Source organism: Pelophylax lessonae (assembly GCF_965119305.1).
Source record: "Pelophylax lessonae genome assembly, chromosome: 3".
In the NCBI taxonomy this organism is placed as follows: Eukaryota; Metazoa; Chordata; class Amphibia; order Anura; family Ranidae; genus Pelophylax; species Pelophylax lessonae.
Genome location: NC_138770.1, coordinates 534823464 through 534846362, shown reverse-complemented (window position 1 = coordinate 534846362; position 22899 = coordinate 534823464). Strand labels below are relative to the sequence as shown.

Below are 22899 nucleotides of genomic sequence, written 5' to 3'. Positions count from 1 at the left end.
TGTATGTATGAAAGGGTACTTGATCAGTTTCCCTGTCATTTGGTTCTACTGCATTCGTGACATATGTTGTGTTTTTTTTTTTTTTTTTTGCTTATTTGCATTTAGCAAACTTAGCATAATTACTAACATTTAAAGTGATTATTTCAAAGTTTGGTAAAAACTTTACACTCCGAAATCTATATACTATAAATTATTGAAACCTAATGGGTTCAATATCAGAATTTTGAAATATGCATTGCCATCTACACTAATGGCCCATTTACACCAATGGAAACAGATTGTGTGATGCATCAACGCATTTTGTGATACCTGTGCTCATTCATGGCTTCTCACTGAATGTCCACATATTATATAATAATAGAAAGAAATATACATACAGTATATGTGTGTGTGTATATATGTGTGTATATGTATATATGTGTGTGTGTATATATATATATATATATATATATATATATATATATATATATATATATATATATATATATTATATGTATGTGTATATATATATATATATATGTATGTGTGTGTGTGTGTGTATATATATATATATATATATATATATATATATATATATAATTTTTTTTATTATTTCTTTAACCGTGAACATTTTTTAAACCACGAAGTGTATGTGTTTAGGGGGAGCTCCAGTTTCTTCAATGTGCCCCTAATATCCACACAGTAAACAACGATCCACAACGCATACCTCCAAATCTTACAGTGGGAACATTTGTTCCAGTGAAAACTGTATGAGATGATTTCCTGTTTTCGGAGATATTTCCTCTTCATACTTGTTATCTCTAATGGACAGGAAGTTATTTCTCCCTAACTATAAAAAAGGTTGGCTTTAGATATACTAGAAACGAATATAGTATAAAGTGGAGATCCACCCAAAAGGGGAAGCTCCCCTTGTTTTTTCCTCCCCCCCCCCCTTCCGATCCCACATTTGGCACCTTTCAGGGGGAATGGGTACCTGTTTTTGACGGTCACCCATCCCCACTTCAGGGAGATCTCGCCGTGGCAAAATTCCTCAGAAGTTTGGCCCGCTCCTCCTTTCTCCACCACTGGGCCAGTTAAAAAGTAGAGCGTGCTTCACAAAAGTCTTCAGTGCCGGTTTCCCTTACCACGTATGGTGGCAGCAGCACCTGAGAGTCGATCGGAAAATTGGCTCCATTGTGGGATCCCTTGACAGGTAAGTGTCCTAATATTAAAAGTCAGCAGCTACAGTATTTGTAGCTGATGACCTAAACATTTTTGGAGGGGGGGCGGAACTCCTCTTTAATAAGCACATATCTGTTTTATTGTGTTACTTACCAGAAGTAATTTTTGACCTGAGAGTCAAATGCTTGTTGCTCCATATTTTCAGTATTCTATATCAGATCTGAAGATTCCCCCTCCAGTGGTGATTTGTATAAAGGGAGACATGGTTAGCATCCCTGCTATACCACTCTTGAGATAATTAGCAGCATCACAACATAATCCCAACATAATGGCCAAAGAGGCTACTTTTTGTCAAACCCGAGTTTCTTTTAAAGGAAACAATCAAGCACAATTACTAGGTATACATGTGTAATGATAATGTATGACTGCTTCCATGTATGTATATATCCACAAGCTATTAAATAGAAGTATATTTATTTATAAAGGGCTGTATATTTCCTTTGGGTCTAACGAGTTCCCTAATGTCCTTTTTTGTCAGAGTCTACTATGTTTGTTCTAATAAATACCATTTTTCAGTCCTGTGGAGCTAAAAAAAAAAAAAAAAAAAGCACAAAAAAACAAACTTATTCTGGCATTATTGAAAATATGTTTAATGTTCTGTCAAAGTATTACAGTCTATTTAACACTGGTTTAAGTGTTATCCTAACTGCCTAAAATAATACCGCAGAGTTGCTACTGAAATATGATATAGCAAAACCAAACATATGGGCATTAGGCAGTGAATAGTGTATTTCTCAAGCATATGGGTGTTCTTGCATAAATAAAATGTCTGTGGCTTTAATGGCAACAGACATTCATTAAAACCTAATAATCTATGGGAAAACACACACATACTGAAGTTTCTGCATAAATATGAAAGTTATTAGGAATTCATAAATGTCAGAATGTTGAAATGTTTACTCTAGACATAACCTCAGAAGCAAGATTTTGCGGGTAGATAACAGTGCCCTTTCAAACATGTGTGTTATGGGTTGTATCGAAAAGGGTTCAAGGCAGCTAAAATACACATTCACTTCTGAATAGGTTTAGATTTGTTTCCAAGCAGCAACTGGAAACTAAATATATTTACCTATAATATTAAAAATTATTAAAAATGGCCAAGGGCCTTAGAAATAATACCTACAGTAATTTTTGTCACCAACTCAGAGGCTAATGCATTTGTTCATAACTCATGGAGTGTACCGCACCCAACTAAAACTATTACAATGCACCAAACAGATACCCCCAACTACCCTGGCTGTCAGGGTGCACCAGCTGGCTTACTAGATATCTTAAGGAAGTGCCCTAAACTATATAGGTACTGGAAGCCAATTGTAAATACTATTAAGAACATTTTTGGGGTAAAAATTCTTCTAGAACCTATAATTTGTATTTCGGGGCAATAGATGAAGCACACCCCTCAGAAATACTGGAGATTATATCAAGACTGAAATGGGCATCTCCTATACCACCCACACACCCCCCTCCCCATTTGAAGGATGGCATAATCAAATAAATACTACTCTAGAGAAAAAATAATTCTCCAACATAAAAGTTGTCCAAATAAAATTAATAACATTTGAGAGCCATGGTTGCCTACACCTGGTTTGGCTCCTCAGGTGCTTATTACATGGGACTTACTTGAAAGTAACTTCTTTGGTCATCTTGTGATGACCAAAGAAGGAATAAAGATGGCAACAGTGACTTAATAACCAAGTAATCCTAAGCTTTTTTTTTTTTTTTTTGCAGATCTTGAAATGGGTAGTTGTTTATCAGTCATCTTTAGAAAAATTTGGTGATACCAATATGTGTGTATAAAACCTCAGTAGACAGGATCAATCTCTTAATTTATACAGTATTTACAGTAAACTGTAATATAACAAATTGGATTTAAACATGCATTTGTGAATATGCTGTACTTACTCTGCTTGTGTTAACCTGCCACTGCCAGGCCACTCAGGAAATATATATACAGGGCTCTACAAGTATGGGAAACCTAAGATTTTCCCTTGGCCCCCCCACAATTCAATGGTCAATTGGAAGGCCCCAGTATAGTCGGGAAAAGTGTAAGTGGCTCTGTATGTTTTGAATTCTTAGGGAAATCAAGGCTGGCACTTAAAAATTGGGGATCTGGTAACAGATTGGGTTGGCGGAGGAGTAAGACAAAGGTAAACTACTGGTTGCTTTTGGTTCCCTTCTATAAAATGAATCTAGTATGTGCAAAGTACATTTTCACTTTAAAGTATATAACGCATCTTATGTAGCCTACTTGTCGACTAAGGATGGTGCTGAGCTTGCCTGTGGCCAATTGCTTGATCATTCCATAAACCCAAACCACTTGCATACCTCTTAAAAATACTGCCTGTAGGTGGGCCTGTGTGTATTTAGGGTTCTGGTAAAGTAACTTCACTACCTGCTTAGTTCTGGAAATCTCAGTCCATAAAGACCCACGCCATATATTTGTATTGTGCGGTAAATGTTGCATTTGTGGTTTCCTTGTTGTTTTCTGGGATTTCTGAAGATAACTCGTGGAGACCACGAGGTAAATGGAACCAACATCTTAACCACTTGCCGACTGCCGCACGACTATTTACGTTGGCAGTCAGCCCCTCACAGGCAGAGCGAAGTAGGGCTACGTCGCTAGCCTGTGAGGGTCTAGGGAGCAAGCGTGCGCCGCCGGAGGCGCGCTCCCGCGTGGTCACGGATCCCCCCGCGTGTGTGACCGGCGGACCCGATGTCCGCCGGTCACTCGCGATCTTCTGGTGGAGAGGGAGAAAGGCAGACGGCTAATGTAAACAAGCCGCCTGTCGTTCTCCCCTGTGTATGAATGGTGATCATACGGTTCTACTATGTAGGACCGTTGATCACTGTTCATACACCTCAAGCCACAGCCAATCACAGTTAGAATCACGCCCCTAGGGACACAAATAACCCCTCCCTCTCAAAAAAAGTTAACCCCTTCACTACCAGTGTAATTTTACAGTAACAGTGCATATGTATAGCACTGATTACTGCAGTAATGTCACTGGTACCCCCAAAAGTGTCAATGTCAGTCAAGGGTCCGATCTGTCCGCCGCAATGTCGCAGTACCGCAAAAAAAATCGCAGATCGCAAAAAAAAAAAACAACAAAAATGACAAAAATCTTTTCCTTAGTAAACGCAATAACTTTTGCGCAAACCAATCAAAATACGCTTTTTGCGATTTATTTTTTTTTACCAAACATATGTAGCAAAAAACAAATTGACCTAAAATGTTAAATTTTGATTTTTTAAATTTTTTTTTTTGGGGGGAATTTCATATAAAAAAATTTGAAAAATATTGTTATTTTTGCAAAATTTACGCTTTTTTTTTGTTTATAGCGCAAAAAGTAAAAATCGCACAGGTGATCAAATACCACCAAAAGAAAGCTCTGTTTGTGGGAAAAAAAGGACATCAAATTCGTTTGGGTACAGCGTCGCACAACCGCGCAATTGTCCGTTAAAGTCACGCAGTGCCGAATCGCAAAATAGGCCCTGGTCAGGAAGGGGTTAAAAAATGTCACACAAGATGCATCTATAAAAAATGGGTGATAGTCGGTGAAGCTGCTTTTTGGATTTAAGTGGATTGTAATGTGTCGTTTGGGATTGTGTAGTTTTACAGTATGTGGCAGTTAGTTTGCTGGCAAAGATGACCAGATAGAACAGTGGTTCTTAACCTTGTTGGAGGTACTGAACCCCACCAACTTCATATGCGCATTCACCGAACCCTTCTTAATTGGAAAAATAAAATATGATTTTATGAGTCTAGTCTCGGGAGGGGCACTGCCAGAAAATAAGGTGTTGTTTACAGAACTGAATTAAACGTATCATACAAAGTAAAATGTACAGAGGTCAGTAGTATGTAGGGCAGTGTACAGAGGTCAGTAGGATGTAGAGCAGTGCACAGAGGTCAGTAGTATGTAGGGCAGTGTACAGAGTTCAGTAGTATGTAGAGCAGTGTACAGAGGTCAGTAGTATGTAGGGCATTGTACAGAGGTCAGTAGGCTGTAGGGCAGTGTACAGAGGTCAGTAAGCTGTAGGGCAGCGTACAGAGGTCAGTAGGCTGTAGGGCAGCGTACAGAGGTCAGTAGGCTGTAGGGCAGTGTACAGAGGTCAGTAGGATGTAGGGCAGCGTACAGAGGTCAGTAGGCTGTAGGGCAGCGTACAGAGGTCAGTAGGCTGTAGGGCAGCGTACAGAGGTCAGTAGGCTGTAGGGCAGTGTGCAGTAGTGAGTAGTTTGTAGGGCAATGTGCAGTGGTCAGTAGTTTGTAGGGTAGTGTACAGTGCTCAGGTAGTTTGTAGGGTAGTGTACAGTGCTCAGTAGTTTGTAGGGCAGTGTAGCGAGGTCAGTAGCATGTAGGGCAGTGTATAGGGGTCAGTCGTTTTTAGGGCGTGTAGAAAGGTCAGTAGGATGTAGGGCAGTGTACAGAGGCCAGTAGCATGTAGGGCAGTGTATACGGGTCAGTTGATTGTAGGGAAGGATAGAGTGGTCAGTAGGCTGTAGGACGGTGTACAGAGAATAGGGCAGAGGACAGGAGTTGACAGGACAGAGGATAGGACAGTGTACAGGGGGCTGGGAGGGCACACACCAGGGGAGGGTCAGGAGGGCACACACTGGGGGGGGTCAGGAGGGAACACACCTGGGGGTTATGAGGGCACACACCAGGGGGTTGGAAGGGCATACACTGGGGGGAAGGTCAGGAGGACACACACTGTGGGGGAGGGTAGTGAGGGCACACACCAGTGGAGAGTCAGAAGGCCACACACTGGGTGTCAGGAGGGCACACATCAGTGGTTGGGAGGGCACACACTGGGGGAGCCAGGAGGGCACACACTGGTGGGGGGGTTGGGAAGGCATACCATGGGGTATCAGGAGGGCACACACTAGGGGGGGTGGGAGGGCATACCATGGGGTGTCAGGAGGGCACACTGGGGTGGGGTTGGGAGGGCATACCATGGGGTGTCAGGGGGGCACACACTTGGGGGGGTTGGGAGGGCATACCATGGGGTGTCAGGAAGGCACACACTGGGGTGGGGGGTTGGTGGGCATACCATGGGGTGTCAGGAGGGCACACACTGGGGGGAGGTGTTGGGAGGGCATACCATGGGGTATCAGGAGGGCACGCACTGGGGGGGGTTGGGAGGACATACCATGGGGTGTCGAGAGGGAACACACTGGGGGGATGTGTTGGGAGGGCATACCATGGGGTGTCAGGGGGGCACACACTGGGGGGGGGGGGTTGGGAGGGCATACCATGGGGTTTCAGGAGGACACACATTGGGGGGAGGTGTTGGGAGGGCATACCATGGGGTATCAGGAGGGCACACACCAGGGGGCATTCACAATGCTTATTGAGCTAAATGAAAAGGACATGCATTTCCATTTGTCAGCTAACAGCACCTCTATGCTAAGCTGCAGTAACTCAGCAGACTTGGCATAGAGGTGCTTGCAAACTAATCCACCATGTACAGCTAGCTGAGCCTACCTCCAGGAACATTCACTCGGCTCCCTCTGCTCAGCTGCTCACACTTCCCTCTTCCAGGCGGGCGCGATCTCCGTGGTCAGGTACATCCCCATCCCGCCCACTCAAGCAGCAAGCAGCCTGCAGGAGATAGGCTGGAAACCTGCTGGGGGAGGTACAGGGGGCAGAGCGTCAAGTGTCTATGTGTAATGGCTGTGAGTCGTCCCGACCGCAGCTCTGATTTCCCGGGGGGGGGGGGGGTTGGCCTCACAATCAGTAATATTTTCTCAGGGGGAGCAATTGCCCTGTTGCCCCCCCGCCGAACCCCTGAGACTGACTCACCGAACCCCTGGGGTTCGATCGAACCCAGGTTAAGAACCACTGAGATAGAAAGTGAGGATGTACTTCACCAACTGGAACAGACCACAATAAAAACTTGGTACATGTCATATCCTACTGAAAAAAAAAAAAGTTTTGACTGCAATTTCACTTTAAATATTTGGTTTTGTAAGTAGAATGAGCTATATTTGGGAATTGGTACAAAAGAAGACTCTTCTTTGTACTGTTTAAACGTTTCCCAAGAAAGGAAGTGTTCCATAGCCTTAACTATACCTTTGTAAATGATTAAATAAAGGACATGGCAGCAAGAAAATAATCATTGATTGCATATATACCATTTGTTTTTGTTTTTTTTTAAATTGCTGTAAGTCAACTTGTTGTTTAATTAATTTTCTTATTATTTTATGTTTAATTTGTACTCACATTAGTGCTTCATAGTTTGCATGACTGCATAGAAACATGTTGTGTTAATTAAATTTTAGTGCTTTATGGCTTTGGGCTGTCCCGTGTGATATTGAGAGCACAGCTATTCATCCGAGGCTATATCCTAGAGAGAATCAATGCTTTCTTGCTTCACAAGCAATGTTACATATTTATGTTTCTTGCATTACAAAGAATGTTTTTGGGACATAACTTTTTAACATTCCACTTCTGTTCAATGATTCCTTTGAGGAAATTTTCCTTTGTACTAATTGGTTAAAAGCTTGAATACAACATGACTCGAGTGTTTAGATTCAGTGCTTGTCAATCCGCTGTGAATCCGTTCGCCCACATGACATCGACCCAATTATATATGCTTTTTGGAATTTTAAGAAACGGGGAAAATGCAGATAACAAATAAAAAGGCAGTTTTTAGTTCATTGAATGATATGTATTTATTTAATTTATTAATATAGATCGCAAACCATATGAAGTCTGATTTTATCCCTGCCACCGTAATAATACCAGCTACTACTTTTTTAGAGCAGGGAATGGTTTTAACCCCTGCCCCTGTTTTTTTTTTTTTTTTTTTTTGCTATCTGTGTCCCATTGATGACATTCCCATAATAGGAAGTGAGAGATCCTTTTGAAGTGAGGGAAATATCCACATATAGAGTTGTCCCCATTGGAAAATTCTCTATTGCTTCTCTCATGATGACTCAAAGCTTGGGATTTTCTCCCACTTTCGTTCTCCGGGACATTGACCACTAAGGGTCCATGCACAAAGTTGCTGTTTCCACAGGAGTTTTGCATTTTGCTTGTAGAAGCAGCTCGTTGTTCTCCAACATGTCCAGGCACATTAGGACGATTAGAGGCCTATTTTAGGCACAGCGTTTAGAGGCAGGAAAAAAAAAACCCTTCTGGTTCTCTTTTCTATTTGGAACTTTCTGGCAGAAAAAATACTAAACTCTCCTAACCACTTGCCGACCGCCACCCGACTATATACGGCGGCGGTCAGCCCCTCCCAGGCAAAGTGACGTACCAGTACGTCACTAGCCTGGGAGCGAATAGGGGGCGAGCGCGCGCCGCCGGAGGCGCGCTCCCGCCCCCGCTCGTACCCGAAGAAGCCGGTGCGTGTGACCGGCATACCCGATGTCCGCTGGTCACTCGCGATCGTCGGGTAGAGAGGGAGAAAGGCAGGCGGCTAATGTAAACAAAGCCGCCTGTCATTCTCCCCTGTGTAAAAGCACAGATCACTCGGTCCTGCTATGTAGGACCGTTGATCTGTGCTGTTACACACACAGCCACATCCAATGACAGTAAGAAACATGCCCCTAGGGACACACTTAACCTCTCCCTCTCCAATAAAGTTAACCCCTTCCCTCCCAGTGTCATTTTTACAGTAACAGTGCATATGTATAGCACTGATTACTGTAGTAATGTCACTGGTACCCCCAAAAGTGTCAAAAATGTCAGTCAAGGGTCCGATCTGTCCGCCGCAATGTCGCAGTACCGCAAAAAAATCGCAGATCGCCACCATTACTCGTTAAAAAAATAAACAACAAAAATGACAAAAATCTTTCCCTTAGTTAACGCAATAACTTTTGCGCAAACCAATCAAAATACGCTTATTGTGATTTATTTTACCAAACATAGGTAGCAGAAAACAAATTGGCCAAAAATTAAAAAAAAATTTAATTTTTAACTTTTTTTGAGGGGGAATTTCATATAAAAAAATGTGAAAAATATTGTTATTTTTACAAAGTTGTCGCTCTTTTATTGTTTATAGCGCATGATCAAAAAATCGCACAGGTGATAAAATACCACCACAAGAAAGCTCTGTTTGTGGGAAAAAAAGGACGTCAAATTCATTTGGGTACAGCGTCGCACGACCGCGCAATTGGCTGTTAAAGTCACGCAGTGCCGAATCACAAAATACCCCCTGGTCAGGAAGGGGGTAAAATCTTCCGGGGCTTAAGTGGTTAAACTCCTCTAAACTATGTACAAAAACGCTCTGTATGAGCGTTTTTTGTTGCCAAGAGAAATTACGTTTTTAAGCCCAGTGTGCACGGAGCCTAAGACAAATATAGAGGGTAGATCTCCCATACTGCAACACAGACAGCAATAAAAACCAGACAGGTGTTCTAATCCCTCTCTACTCTATCCGAAAAAAAAGAAAAAGTTCTGGCTTTAGATTAACTTTGAGTATCCAAAATAAGTGTATGACCAACGCCTAGTGAGTGGCTGATGGTGCAGGTATCAATAATGGTTCAGCTCAGCGGTTGTTCTGAGTACAGGAATAGCCTGTGTATGAGTCCATGGTGTTATCAGTTAGGGGGATTTACAGGTAGTAATATTCTTTTGATGTAATATTGGGTGCAGTGGGGTGTCATGGTATTGGGTGGTTTTTGTAGGAGTCCACAAAGGTATCCATGTTGCATCAGTCCAGAAGGAATTGAGTTTGAGAGTGCAAGATAGGGATCTATGTCTATTCTATTTTTTTATAGCTCTGTTAACCCCCAGATCTTTATAATTGCAGGCTAAATTGCTGCTACATGCAAAAAGTGCTGTGGAAAGCAACCAGACACTTACAACACCAGATGAAATAACTCCAACGTGGCTGATATCTGTAGTAACCTATAGTTATTGTGGTTGAAAACATCTTCAAGACATGATAATGGATTCAGCCCACCCCACTGACTCCTCTATACTTTGCTTGTCTCTTACAGATGCCACCACAGTATGGTCAGCAAGGCTACTGCCAACAAGGCCAACAACCATATTACAGCCAACAGTCGCAGCCTCACTATTCGCAGCCACAGGGTCAGTACCTGTCACAAGCTCAACAGCGGTATCAAGCCCAGCAGGTAAGCTCAGATAGCCACCGCTTGAACTACACGGTTTTATGAGGGCAAGAAAAAAGAACATTAACCTAAGTATATTTCTTGGGCATGTTACATGGATACAGGGCTGGTCTGAAAGTGATGCTAAAGGATTTTTTTTTTTTTTAAATGAACATGTTCTACTTCCCTGCTCTGTGCAATGATTTTGTACAGAGTAGCCCAAATCTTTTTACTCGGGTCCCCAGCCTGCATACTGGGCTCCTCCCCTCTGCTGAGTGCCCCCATAACAAGCTGCTAGGTATGGGGGCACTTATGCTTGCTCACGCCTAAGCCCCGCTTTGTGTGTCCATGGATACACAGAACGAAGCTCAGCCTCGCCTCCTGCTCCCTCCTCACTGGCTGTGATTGACAGCCAGTGGCCTCTGTTGCTTTTTCTGAACCAATGAGGAGGGAGAGAGCTGGGAGAGCTGCTGCTCTCATGCACATTGCTGGATCAGGGTCAAGCTCAGGTAAGTATTGGGGGGGGGGGGGGGGGGGGACTGCACACAGAAGGTTTTTTTTAGCTTAAAGCATAGAATACATGAATGTAAAAAGCCTTTAGAACCACTTTAAAGCCAGTTACACAACTGAGTCAGACACTGCACTGCTTCTATTTTTATAGTCTTTCCTCCACTTTCCTGTTAAAGAAGTTGTATCACATGTCTAAATATGACTGTCTAGTCACCAGAGTTAGACCTGGAGCTCTCAGTAGTCAGCACTCCATAATAGAACTGGTGTCTGCAACTCAACTATGCAAGGACACTTGTAGTGAGAGGTATGGCTGTTACTCAGCTATGCCAGTACAGAGCACTGGAGAGATAAAAAGGAAGCAATAATTTCACTGTAAGATAAAGGGATAGTAAACCTTTTCCAAGCAAGTATCCGTCTGTCTTTTAGATATGTGGGTAGAGGAAAAGTAAGAGCTAAAAAGGTGTGAGACTTCAGTTGATTCAGTTGTTTGAATTTTTAGTGTGATAAAGAATTGATATTGAAAAAGAAAAATACTCCATCATAACACATAGGGGTATACCGTAGTTTTCTAGCAGTGAATGTGACATTCACCAAACATTTACTGTAGTTTTATCTTCCTGGTGCATGTGTTTTGAATTAGTTATTGATTCCCCTGCAATGAATGTTTATGGAACGTCATTTCCTGCCTTATACAGTGTTCAGCCAAAACTTTGTGGCCACCCACGTATTATTGAGTAGGTCTTCCTTTTGCTGCCAAAACAGGTCCTTTTGCCACCAAACTAGCCCGGACCTATCGAGGCGTGGATGCCACTAGACCACTAAAGGTATGCTTTGGTACCTGGCAAAAAGCCATCCGTAGCAGATCCTTTAAGTCCTGAAAGTTACTAGGTGGGGTCTCCATGGATTGGACATTTTTCCAGCACATCTCACAGATGCTGGATTGGATTGAGATCTGGAGAATTTGTAGGCCAAATCAATATCTCAAACTTGTCGTGTTCCTCAAACCATTCTTGAATCGTTTTTGCAGTGTGGCAGGGTGCAATATCCTCCTAAAAGAGGCCATTGCTATCGGGGATACCATATTCATGAAAGGGTATACTTGGTCAGCAACAATGTGTAGATAGATGGTAAGTGTCAAGTAACATCTACATGAATGGCAGGACCCAAGGTTTCCCAGCAGAACATTGCCCGAGGCATCACACTGCCTCCGCCAGTTTGCCTTGTTCCCATACTGCATCCTGGTGCCATCTCTTCCCCAGGTAAGTGACTCCCATGCACCTGGCCATCCACATGATGTAAAAAAGAATGTGATTCATCAGAATAGGCCACCTTCTTGCATTGTTCTGTAGTCCAGTTCCATTGTAGGCACTTTTAGCTGTGGATAAGGGTCGGCATAAGCGCCCTGACTGGCCAGCCCCATACACAACAAACTGAAATGCCCATTTTGTTCTGCTTTCAACACCTCAACTTCAGATACAACATGCTACCTGCTGTCTGATAGATCCCACTGACTTTTAGATGCCATTGTAACTAGATAATCAGTTTTATTCACTTAACCTGTCAGTGGTCATAACGTTATGGCTGATCAGTGTAAATGTGCAAAGTCCTATTTAATGTACCCATCACACAAAAAAAGCTTTTACAATGGTGGAGTGGTTTTGAAACTAAGGAACTTTGAGATGGATGAAATGGGAGATGCAAACGATTCTTCCTACATCCTCTTGTGAGTTGTCAAGAGGGCATCTAAGAACATAACTAAATGGCACGCATCGCATTGAGTAAGGCAGGTCATAGATGATGCAGTAATTGCATAAGGATGCAGGAAAGAAAATCGTTTGATTCTCTCATGAACGACAGTCACTGTTGATGGGGGGAATCCCTCCTGTGAAGCCATTGTGTTCTCCTGGCAGTGGCACGGTGAGCTGTGTGTGCTGGGAGAACAGAGTGATTATTGCTAGCAGCTATAGCAATAGTCGCATGTAAAAGTCCAACATACTGGTTGTACACAAGTCTACAGACAATGGCAATAATCAAGATTCCAACCATCTATGGGCAGGCTGACTGTACACAAGTCAATCCACGATGCCTAAGGGCAGAAAAAGACTAAAATGTGATAGATGCAGGATACCTTGCTCATGAATCCACTATTATTATACATGATTTATATAGCCCCAACAGTTTATGCAGCGCTTTACAATATAAAAGGGAGACAATTCAGTTACAATACAATAAAACTCAAGAGGATTAAGAGGGCCCTGCTCAGAAGAGCTTACAATCTAACAGGGTGGGGCAGATGTTACAAGCGGTTATAACTGTAGGGAATGAGCTGATGGAAGAGGTGAAAGATTAAATGGAGGAGTGATAGGCTTCCCTGAAGAGGTGAGTTTTCAGGGATCGTAGAGCGTTCCAGAGGATGGGAGAGGCTCTGGAGAGGAGCGTGGGAGGAGGAGACAAGGGAGCTTGAGAGTAGGAGGTCTTGAGAGGAGCAGAGAGGACAGTTTGGGTGATATTTGGAGACAAGATTGGTGATGTAGCTTGGGGCAGAGTTGTTAATGGCTATGTATGTTGTGGTTAGTATTTTGAATTTAATTGGCTGGCCAATAGGGAGCCAGTGTAGGGATTGGCGGAGAGGGGTGGCAGACATTGAGCGGTTGGTAAGGTGGATAAGCCTGGCAGCAGCATTTGTGATAGACTGAAGAGGGGATAGCCTATTGAGAGATAGGCCTATGAGAAGGGAGTTGCAATAGTCGATGCGAGAGAGTTAGGCCCCGTTCACACTGGGGCGATCCGACTTCCAGGGGCGACCTCCGAGGTCGCGGTGCGAGCAGCGCGCCGCAACCTCGGAGCGGCCGGCACGGACTTCATAACATTGAAGTCTATGACGGTCGCTCCGGGTCGCCCCAAAGAAGCTCCGGACCCTTTTTTCTAAGTCGGAGCGACTTGTGTCGCTCCTATTAGAACGGGTCCGCAGCTTCCCTATGGAAGGCAACCTACGGCGACCTGTGAGGTGACCAGGTCGCCTCACAGGTCGCCCCAGTGTGAACGGGGACTGAGAGTGAATGAGTGCGAGAGAGTGAGAGTGAATGAGTAGCTTGGTGGTTTCAGTTGTTAAAAAGGGGCGAATTTAAGAGATGTTACGGAAGTGAAGTCTACAAGCTTTTGACAATGACTGAGTTTGGGTCTGAAAGGATAGATAAGTGTCTAGGATTACACCTAGTACCCTGGCATGAGGCGTAGATTGATAGATTTGAGTGTCATCGACATATAGATGGTATTGAAATAGAGAAGTATTTTCTGTCATAACACTCCTAATTCTTAGAGAAGGAATTTATTTTAGCTTCCTGACACTTTGAGAGGTCATTGAAACCGAGATGCCAAGGCCAAATCAAGTAGTGTACTATGTATCAGCTAAATTATATATTTTTTTTTGCTCATTGAAGGAGTCCGCTCTGCTTTAGATCACCCCTAACTGAGCATATCACCACTGGCAGGAGTTAGTGATAACCTAAAGCTGAGCTGGATGCAGAGAAATGAATTTTACGTGAATACAAAAAAAATCATTTTTTTAAAGTTATTTTTTAAATACAACAGGTTTTTTTTAAGATAATTTTTTGTAAACAAAGCCTTAAATCAGGGCTCAAAATTTAAAGTCCTGAGCTACTAGCCAGGCCTTAAGGGTTACTCGCCACCAGTTGCCCCGCCCCTAATTCCGCCCCTTAACACATCCTCATAAATTATCTCATAAAATGACACTGTTAAATGTTTTTGCATGAATCCAGAAGTTACAAAAATAAATATTGATAACTTTATCATTGCCTCATCAGTGCCCACCAATGCAGTTTATCATTGCTCATCAGTGCAGCATCATCAGTGAAACTTATCAGTGCCGTCTCACCAGTGCCCATCAGTGCAGCCTCACCAGTGCCCATCAATGCAGCCTCACCTGTGCCCATCAATGCAGCCTCACCTGTGCCCATCAATGCAGCCTCACCTGTGCCCATCAATGCAGCCTCACCTGTGCCCATCAATGCAGCCTCACCTGTGCCCATCAATGCAACCTCAACTGTGCCCATCAATGCAACCTCAACTGTGCCCATAAATGCAACCTCACCTGTGTCCATCAATGCAGCCTCACCTGTGCCCATCAGTGCAGCCTGATCAGTGCCCATCAATGCAGCCTCACCTGTACCCATCATTTCTCCCTCTCCAGTGCGCATTAATGCACCCCTGCCAGTGTCCATCAATGCAACCTCGCCTGTGCCCATCAATGTAATCTCACCTGTGCCCAGCAATGCAGCCTGATCAATGCCCATCAATGCAGCCTGATCAGTGCTCATCAATGCCGCCTCACTTGTGCCCATCAATGCCTCCTCACATGTGCCCATCAATGCCTCCTCACTTGTGCCCATCAATGTAACCTCACCTGTGCCCATCAATACCGCCTGATCAGTGCACATCAATGCAGCCTGACCGTGCCCATCAATGCAGCCTGATAAGTGCCCATCAATGCCGCCTCACATGTGCCCATCAATGCCTCCTCACTTGTGTCCATCAATGCCTCCTTACTTGTGCCCATCAATGCCTCCTCACCTGTGCCCATTAATGAAGCCTAAATTGTGCCCCTCAACGAAGCCTCACTAGTGCAGGGGAAGAGAGAGGAGAGGAAGAGGAAAGCTGGCCAGATAATCACAGAGCAGGGATTGCCCTGCTGTAACTGCTTTCATTTGAATTGCTGGGCACTCGCCATCACACACAGTCCCACCTCTTGGATCGGTTCCTGTGATAGACATCACACGTCCTGCATTGGACCAGTGTTCTGTCTATCAAAGGAGCCAGACCAGGAGGCAATGCTGTGTGTGACAGCAAGTGCCCGGCAATTCAAATGAAAGCGGTTACAGCGGGGCAATCCACGCTCTGTGATTATAAATAAATAAATACCACCAAAAGAAAGTGCTATTTGTGGGGAAAAAGGCACATACATTTTATTTGGGTACAGTGTCACACGACTGCGCAATTGTCAGTTAACGCAGTGCCGTATCACAAAAAATGGCCTGGTTATGAAGGGGGTAAATCTTCTGGAGGTCGTGTGGTTAATGGGAGAGCTGTGATGTAATGATGACATCCCCATCGAGCTAGGATCGTGCACAGGTGCATACTCCTAGTTTTAAAATGGTCTATAGATTCATTTTTTCTCAGCAATAGTCGTCATGTTTGAGAGCAATAATCTACAGAATGAAGAAAGGAAGTTAAATATCATTAGAGGATGAGGGTCTGATTTAAAAGAAATCCAGACCAGACATCCTACAAAGTATTGCTTTTTTTCCAAGAATTTTGTTCGGTGCAGTGGAGGAGCCTGCAGCAATTTTCCGACAGCATGTCAAGTGAACGAAGACCAGATCTGTCTGGAAGAGGAGAATCTACATGGAGCTGATTTGTACAAATTGAAAAAAAGAAACCTGTCAAAGTAGAGTAGTCTGCCCAGCAAGTATTCAGCTTTAAAATATATGTAAACCCTCACCTTGTAAAACAACCCATTCAGTGTAAAACAGAAATGGCAAACATTTGTGTATAGATCTAAAAACATAAATGCCTTCTTTGCCTCTTCTTTTTTTCTTTTTTCTTATAAAGGATCACATATTCTCTGTTCTCAGCTGCATAAGCAGCTCAGAGAGGTAGGGGAGGAGAAACAGCAGTACACTAGTCTTCCCAGTGAGTGGCAGTGTGGCGGGGGGGGGGGTGTCAACACAAGTCTGATCATTGAAGGAGAGCAGACTGCGTTCCCAGCTTTTTTTTCTTTCTTTTTTTTTTTCTAGAAAATGTGTTTTGAGTATTTTGCAGAAACATGCAAAAACAACCAGTGCAGAATAGCAAGTACACTATAGCTGACAAAGTGTAAAACTTGTTATACACAGTGCTGTCATCAGGATTACAACCTACAAAATGCATATACAGTATAGTCAAAAGTACATCGAAAAAAGAAGGCCACATGAATGAATGTTGAGTTTTTTCAAGAGCAGTTTTTCCCACCTGTTTCTTTTCCATTTGTTTATTTCAGTATTTAGGTACCTGTGTATGAATTCTCACTTTGCTGCAGTGCTATGTCACTTAGACTGTACTGTATGTTTTAAATATCACTCAATGTCATTCAAGCTATTGCAGTAATTTGTGATTGATTTTCTCTAATGGAAATAATTTGCTAATAATGATGATCATTTTGTCACTGGAAAACAATTGAAGCCATGGAAGGGTGACAATGCAGTAAAGCTTCACTAGTCAGGGGTTTATTTTGAAAATCTCCACCTCTTCTGAGCCGCGTAACCTATTCCACACTATGGAGAAATAAACCTTTTATCGAGCGCCCAGTAGAGTTCTTTATAACTAGGTAAAGGTACGTTCCCAAGTGTAGGAGCCCTCATACTCATGCACAGCATCCAATAAAAATGTAAGCAGATTTTTTTTTTTACAATAGGGTATTATAAATTATATGCTTTGCTACAGGTAGTAACAATAGTGAGGATATTACTAGGAGAATGCCTCTTGGGTTGGATGGAAAAGTAAATCTGGCTTGTTTCCCTTATAGATATACACTTACCGGCCACTTTTTTAGGTACACCTTGCTAGTACCGGGTTGGACCCTTTTTTGCCTTCAGAACTGCCTTCATTCTTCATGGCATAGATTCAACAAGGTGTTTGAAATTCCTCAGAAATGTTGGCCCATATTGACAGGATAGCATCACGCAGTTGCTGCAGATTTGTTGGCTGCACATCCATGATGTATATCTCTGGTTCCACCACATGCCAAAGGTGCTCTAGTGGATTGAAAACAGGTGACTGTGGAGGCCATTGCAGTACAGTGAACTCATTGTCATGTTCAGGAAACCAGTGGTGGGATCATTTGAGCTTTATGACATGGTGCATTATCCTGCTGGAAGGAGCCATCAGAATATGGGTACACTAGTCATAAAGGGATGGATATGGTCAGCAACTATAGACTGTGGTGTTTAAACAATGCTCAATGAGGCCCAAAATATGCCCAAAACATTTTGCCCACACCATTACACCACTACCAGCCTGAACCGTTGATACAAGGAAGGATGTATCCATGCTTTCATGCTATTTACCCTTTATGAATTGTTGCAGCTAAAATCAAGAATCGTCAGGCCAGCAGCGCTTTTCCAATCTTCTATTATCCAATTTTGGTGAGCCTGTGCGAATTGTAGCGGACAGGAGTGGCACCTAGTGTGTTCTGCTGCTGTAGCTGATACGTTGTGCATTCAGAGATGGTATTCTGCATACCTTGGTTGTAACGAGTGATTATTTGAGTTAATGTTGCCTTTCTATCATCTCAAACCAGTCTGCCCATTCTCCTCTGACATTAACAAGGCTTTTTCGTCCACAAAACTGCCGCTTACTGGATTTTTTCTGTTTTTCGGACCATTCTCTGTAAACCCTAGAGATGGTTGTGCGTCAAAATCCCAGTAGATCAGCAGTTTTTAAAATACTCAAATCAGCCTGCCTGGCACCAAAAACCATGCCACATTCAAAGTCACTTGAATTCCCTTTCTTCCTCAATCTGATGCTCAGTTTGAACTTCAGCAAGTCATCTTCACCACATCTAGATGCCTAAATGCATTGAGTTGCTTTCATGTGATTTGGCTGATTAGCAACTTGTGTTACCAAGCAATTGAACAGGTGTACCTAATAAAGTGGCCACTATGTGTAACTCTAGCATAGGTGAGCCTCAATGAATTATTTTTTAATGCCCCTGTTTTGTAATCTAGTCTGTAAAACAGAAACCTTTTAAAACAATTCCTGCCAACTTGCAGAGACTGCCCTTCAGGGACTGCCCTGGTGTGAAAGACCATTAAAGAAGTGGTCCCCTAAACTGCAGCCCACGGGGCCAGATGTGGCCCTTTCCTTGCCTTATCTGGTCCTTAAGGCAATATTCCTACCATTGACATCAGCAATGGGACACAATCCCTCACATTGACACCAATATTGGGCAGTATTTTCCCCCTAATACCATAGATAGGACACTATTTACTGTCACTGTCCACAGTCCGGACCCCCTGAAGTCTGAAGGATAGTAAACTGGCCATTTGTTTAGAAAGATTAGAGACCCCTGCATTGGAGGGTCTCAAAACAGTATTACCAATGAAGAATTTTGCATAGTTTTTTTTTTTTTGTAGATACCTGATGGTCATCATTATGGGCCTGTAACATCTAAAAAATGACGATGTACAGTATTAATTTCTAATTATTATAATTATGACCATTCTGGAACTGCAAAAGAAACTGACATTTGCCCTCTCCATTCCATCAGTAGATCATAAAATAGAGATGATACTAGACTTTGTTGTCTCAAAATTTAGTTTTATCTGCAAAGAAGTGGAATTGGTCACACTGCCACTTCTAAAGGTTGGCCAGGGGTGGCGAAAATTTAGTCCATATTAAACTCTGCATTTCTTCAAATAAAGCACTCGAGCTAGGGAGAATTGGTTCTATGTCAAATTCATTCTGATGAAATGATACATACTGTGTGTGTATATAGATAAGCTCTTGATTAGGGCCATGTCATATGTTAACACAAACCAGTAGTTTATGCAACTCAAGATACCAAAGTGATGAGTCTGAGTTAATAGGCATTGTAATGATGTTTGAGCCCTCAGTGACATGAAGAAGCATCTTTCATTTCTTGCTCATTTCGGTTCTTGTCCGCTGTAAGTGGAAAATCCAATCAGTTAAAGCTAGACCTTCATCTTTCCTTGGTATTGCATAAAATGGATGCATTGATTAGCTAGTATGGACTTGCAATTAAGTAATTGGATCATGAGCCTTAAGAATGATGACCTGTGCATTCCAGCACTAGTTTGTATGGTGTCGGAGGTTCAGCTCACTAATTTTCTTCATAATGTGCTTCTATTTTTAACCACTGTATTTTAAATTAGCTCTAGCACCTGAGGGCAAGAAAGCTGTTGATTGATGGAGCATGTAACAGTTTGATTTCCAGATACGTAATGTAACTCCACCTTTCTTGCAGATTTGTTTTTACCCGGCAGCTAGCAAGGTCAGCGATTTTGTGAGTAGCTTGGTCTTTAATTCACATACAAGTTCTGGCAGAATGAAATGGTACCCAGTGTGCTATGTTCATCACGTATAAGTACTTGGAAGTATGAGCACTGCCCGGTGTGCTATGTTCATCACAGGCAAGTACTGGTGAGCGGAGCCCAGTGTGCTATGTTCCTCACAGGCAAGTACTGGTGAGCGGAGCCCAGTGTGCTATGTTCATCACAGGCAAGTACTGGTGAGCGGAGCCCAGTGTGCTATGTTCATCACAGGCAAGTACTGGTGAGCGGAGCCCAGTGTGCTATGTTCATCACAGGCAATTACTGGTGAGCGGAGCCTAGTGTGCTATGTTCATCACAGGCAAGTACTGGTGAGCGGAGCCCAGTGTGCTATGTTCATCACAGGCAAGTACTGGTGAGCGGAGCCCAGTGTGCTATGTTCATCACAGGCAAGTACTGGTGAGCGGAGCCCAGTGTGCTATGTTCATCACAGGCAAGTACTGGTGAGCGGAGCCCAGTGTGCTATGTTCATCAGAGGCAATTACTGGTGAGCGGAGCCCAGTGTGCTATATTCATCACAGGCAAGTACTGTAAGTGGTGCCCAGTGTGCTATGTTCATCACATTTTGGAAGTATGACAAGCGGTACCCAGTGTGTTATGGTTATCATGTACAAGTAATGGAAGTTCGAGAGTTGCCAAGTGTGCTTTTTTCATAATATACAGTTTGAAATATACAGAGTGGTACCCAGTGTGCTATGTTCATCACATATAAACTCTGGAAGTATGAGTGGTATCCAGTGTGCTATGTTCAACACATACAAGTTCTTCAAGTACGAGCAGTGCCCAGTGTGTTATGTCCATTACTTACAGGACAAGTTCTGAAAGTATTTGCCGTACCCAGTGTGCTATGTTCATCATGTACATGTTCTGAAAGTTCAAGCGGTGCCCAGTGTGCTATGTTTGCCACATACAATATCTGGAAGTATGAACAGTGCCCAGTGTGCTATGTTCATCACATACAGTTTCTGGAAGTATGACGAGTGGTAATCAGTGGGCTATGTTCATCATAAAAGATATGGAAGTTTAAGCATTACCCATGGTACTATGTTCATCACATACATGATCTGGAAGTATGAGCAGTGTCCAGTGCGCTCTGTTCATCATTTACAGTTTTTGGAAGTATAGTGAGTGGTACTCAATGTGCTATGTTCATCATGTACAAGTAATGGAAGTTCAAGCAGTGCCCAGTGTGTTTTATTCATAACATACAGTTTCTGGAAGGATGATGAGGGGTACCCAGAGTGATATGTTCATCACATACAAGTTCTGGAAGTATGCGCAGTACCCAGTGTGCTATGTTCATTACATACAAGATCTGCAAGTATGAGCCGGGTTCAGTGTGCTATGTTCATCACATAGTTTCTGGAAGTATGATAAATGTTACTTGGTGTGCTATGTTCATCACACTCAAGCTCTGGAAGTATGATTGCCCAGTGTGCCATGTTCATTACATACAAGATCTGCAAGTATGAGCAGTGTTCAGTGTGCTATGTTCATCACATACAGTTTTTAGAAGTATGAGCAGTGTGCTATGTTCATCAAATACAGTTTCTAGAAGTATGAGCAGTGTGCTATGTTCATCACATACAAGATCTGAAAGTATAAGGATTGCTATAGTACTATGTTCATCACTTGCAAGTTATGGAAGAATGGATGGTGCTAAATGTTCATCATGTTTATCACATACAGTATCTGGAAGTGTGAGCAGTGTCCAGTGTTCTATTTTCATCATGTACAAGATCAGGAAGTATGAACGGTGCCCAGTGGGCTATGCTCATCCCATACAAGTTCTGGAAGTGCTCACATTTAAAATTTGCCTTGTGGTACTGTAGATATGTGGATTGCCACACCACCAAAAACATTCCATAGACATGTCAATAAATTTAGCCAGGCGTAATTCTATAATGGCTGCATACCATTTCAAGAGCTATTCCAAGTTGATTTTTGGAGAACATTTAGACACAATGCATTTTTTCACTAATAAAGCCAAATAAGTAATGAATGTTCTTTAAAATGTTTATCTTCTCTTTTATTGTCCTGTCTTTGTTTTATGAGCTTTGGAAGTTTAAATTCTTTGAGAATTTCTCAAAGCTCTTTAGAGGTACCGACCTTATTATAATGTCTACAATTTATAGGCATTTCTTCACAGTGTTGACATAAGCTCTTTTTTATAGGCTCAATTTTCATAGATGAGTTATTCACATGGGCAGTTAAAGTGTATGTAAACTTTAACATTCTACTCTCTTTTTGCTCACTTCTGATTTGTTAAATATAACAGTTAAAAAGGTTTTGTTATGTCTGTTCAAAAAGTGTAAAAAAAAAAAAAAAAAAAAACACCTCTTCAAATGCTAGAAATCCAGGGAGCTTGTAAATTCCTGTAGTGAGCTGACAATTCTGCATGGAATTCTAGAGGGCACTTTATTTACTTTTTTATTTATTTTATGCATTTGGTTTCTCGACCAGGGTTCCATGGAACTTCAGAGATTGCTCGGGGATCCTTGAGCAACGACCAATTTTTGCCTCTTACATAAGTTCCCACTGACACCCCTGATCTTTTTAGCTACCTAAAAGGGGTTAATTTATCCCAATGACCACAAGTGTAAGGAGCACTCTTCACAGCTGAGTGACAGACAACAGAGGGTTGTAGTCAATGGAGAACATTCAGAACAAGGTCATGTTACCAGTGGGGTACCTCAGGGATCTGTACTGGGACCAATTTTGTTTAATATCTTCATAAGTGATATTGCAAAAGGCCTTGATGGTAAGGTTTGTCTTTTTGCTGATGACACAAAGATATGTAACAGGGTTGATGTTCCTGGAGGGAAACGCCAAATGGAAAAGGATTTAGGAAAACTAGAAGAATGGTCAGAACTCTGGCAACTGAAATTTAATGTGGATAAGTGCAAGGTAATGCACCTGGGGCGTAAAAACCCAATGGCAGAATATAGAATATTTGACACAGTCCTGACCTCAGTATCTGAG

The 22899-nt window shown here is 42.6% G+C and overlaps 1 protein-coding gene across 2 annotated transcripts in view; it reads left to right on the top strand.

Annotated features, from left to right (window-relative positions):
* The window catches only part of ARID1B (AT-rich interaction domain 1B), a 584054-nt gene that overhangs the window by 137049 nt on the left and 424106 nt on the right, over positions 1-22899 (top strand). For both annotated transcript variants that reach the window (XM_082250153.1, XM_082250154.1), the window contains exon 3: positions 10169-10306. In XM_082250153.1, coding sequence (XP_082106279.1) covers positions 10169-10306 — 138 coding nt within the window. The remainder of the gene's footprint in view (positions 1-10168; positions 10307-22899) is intronic.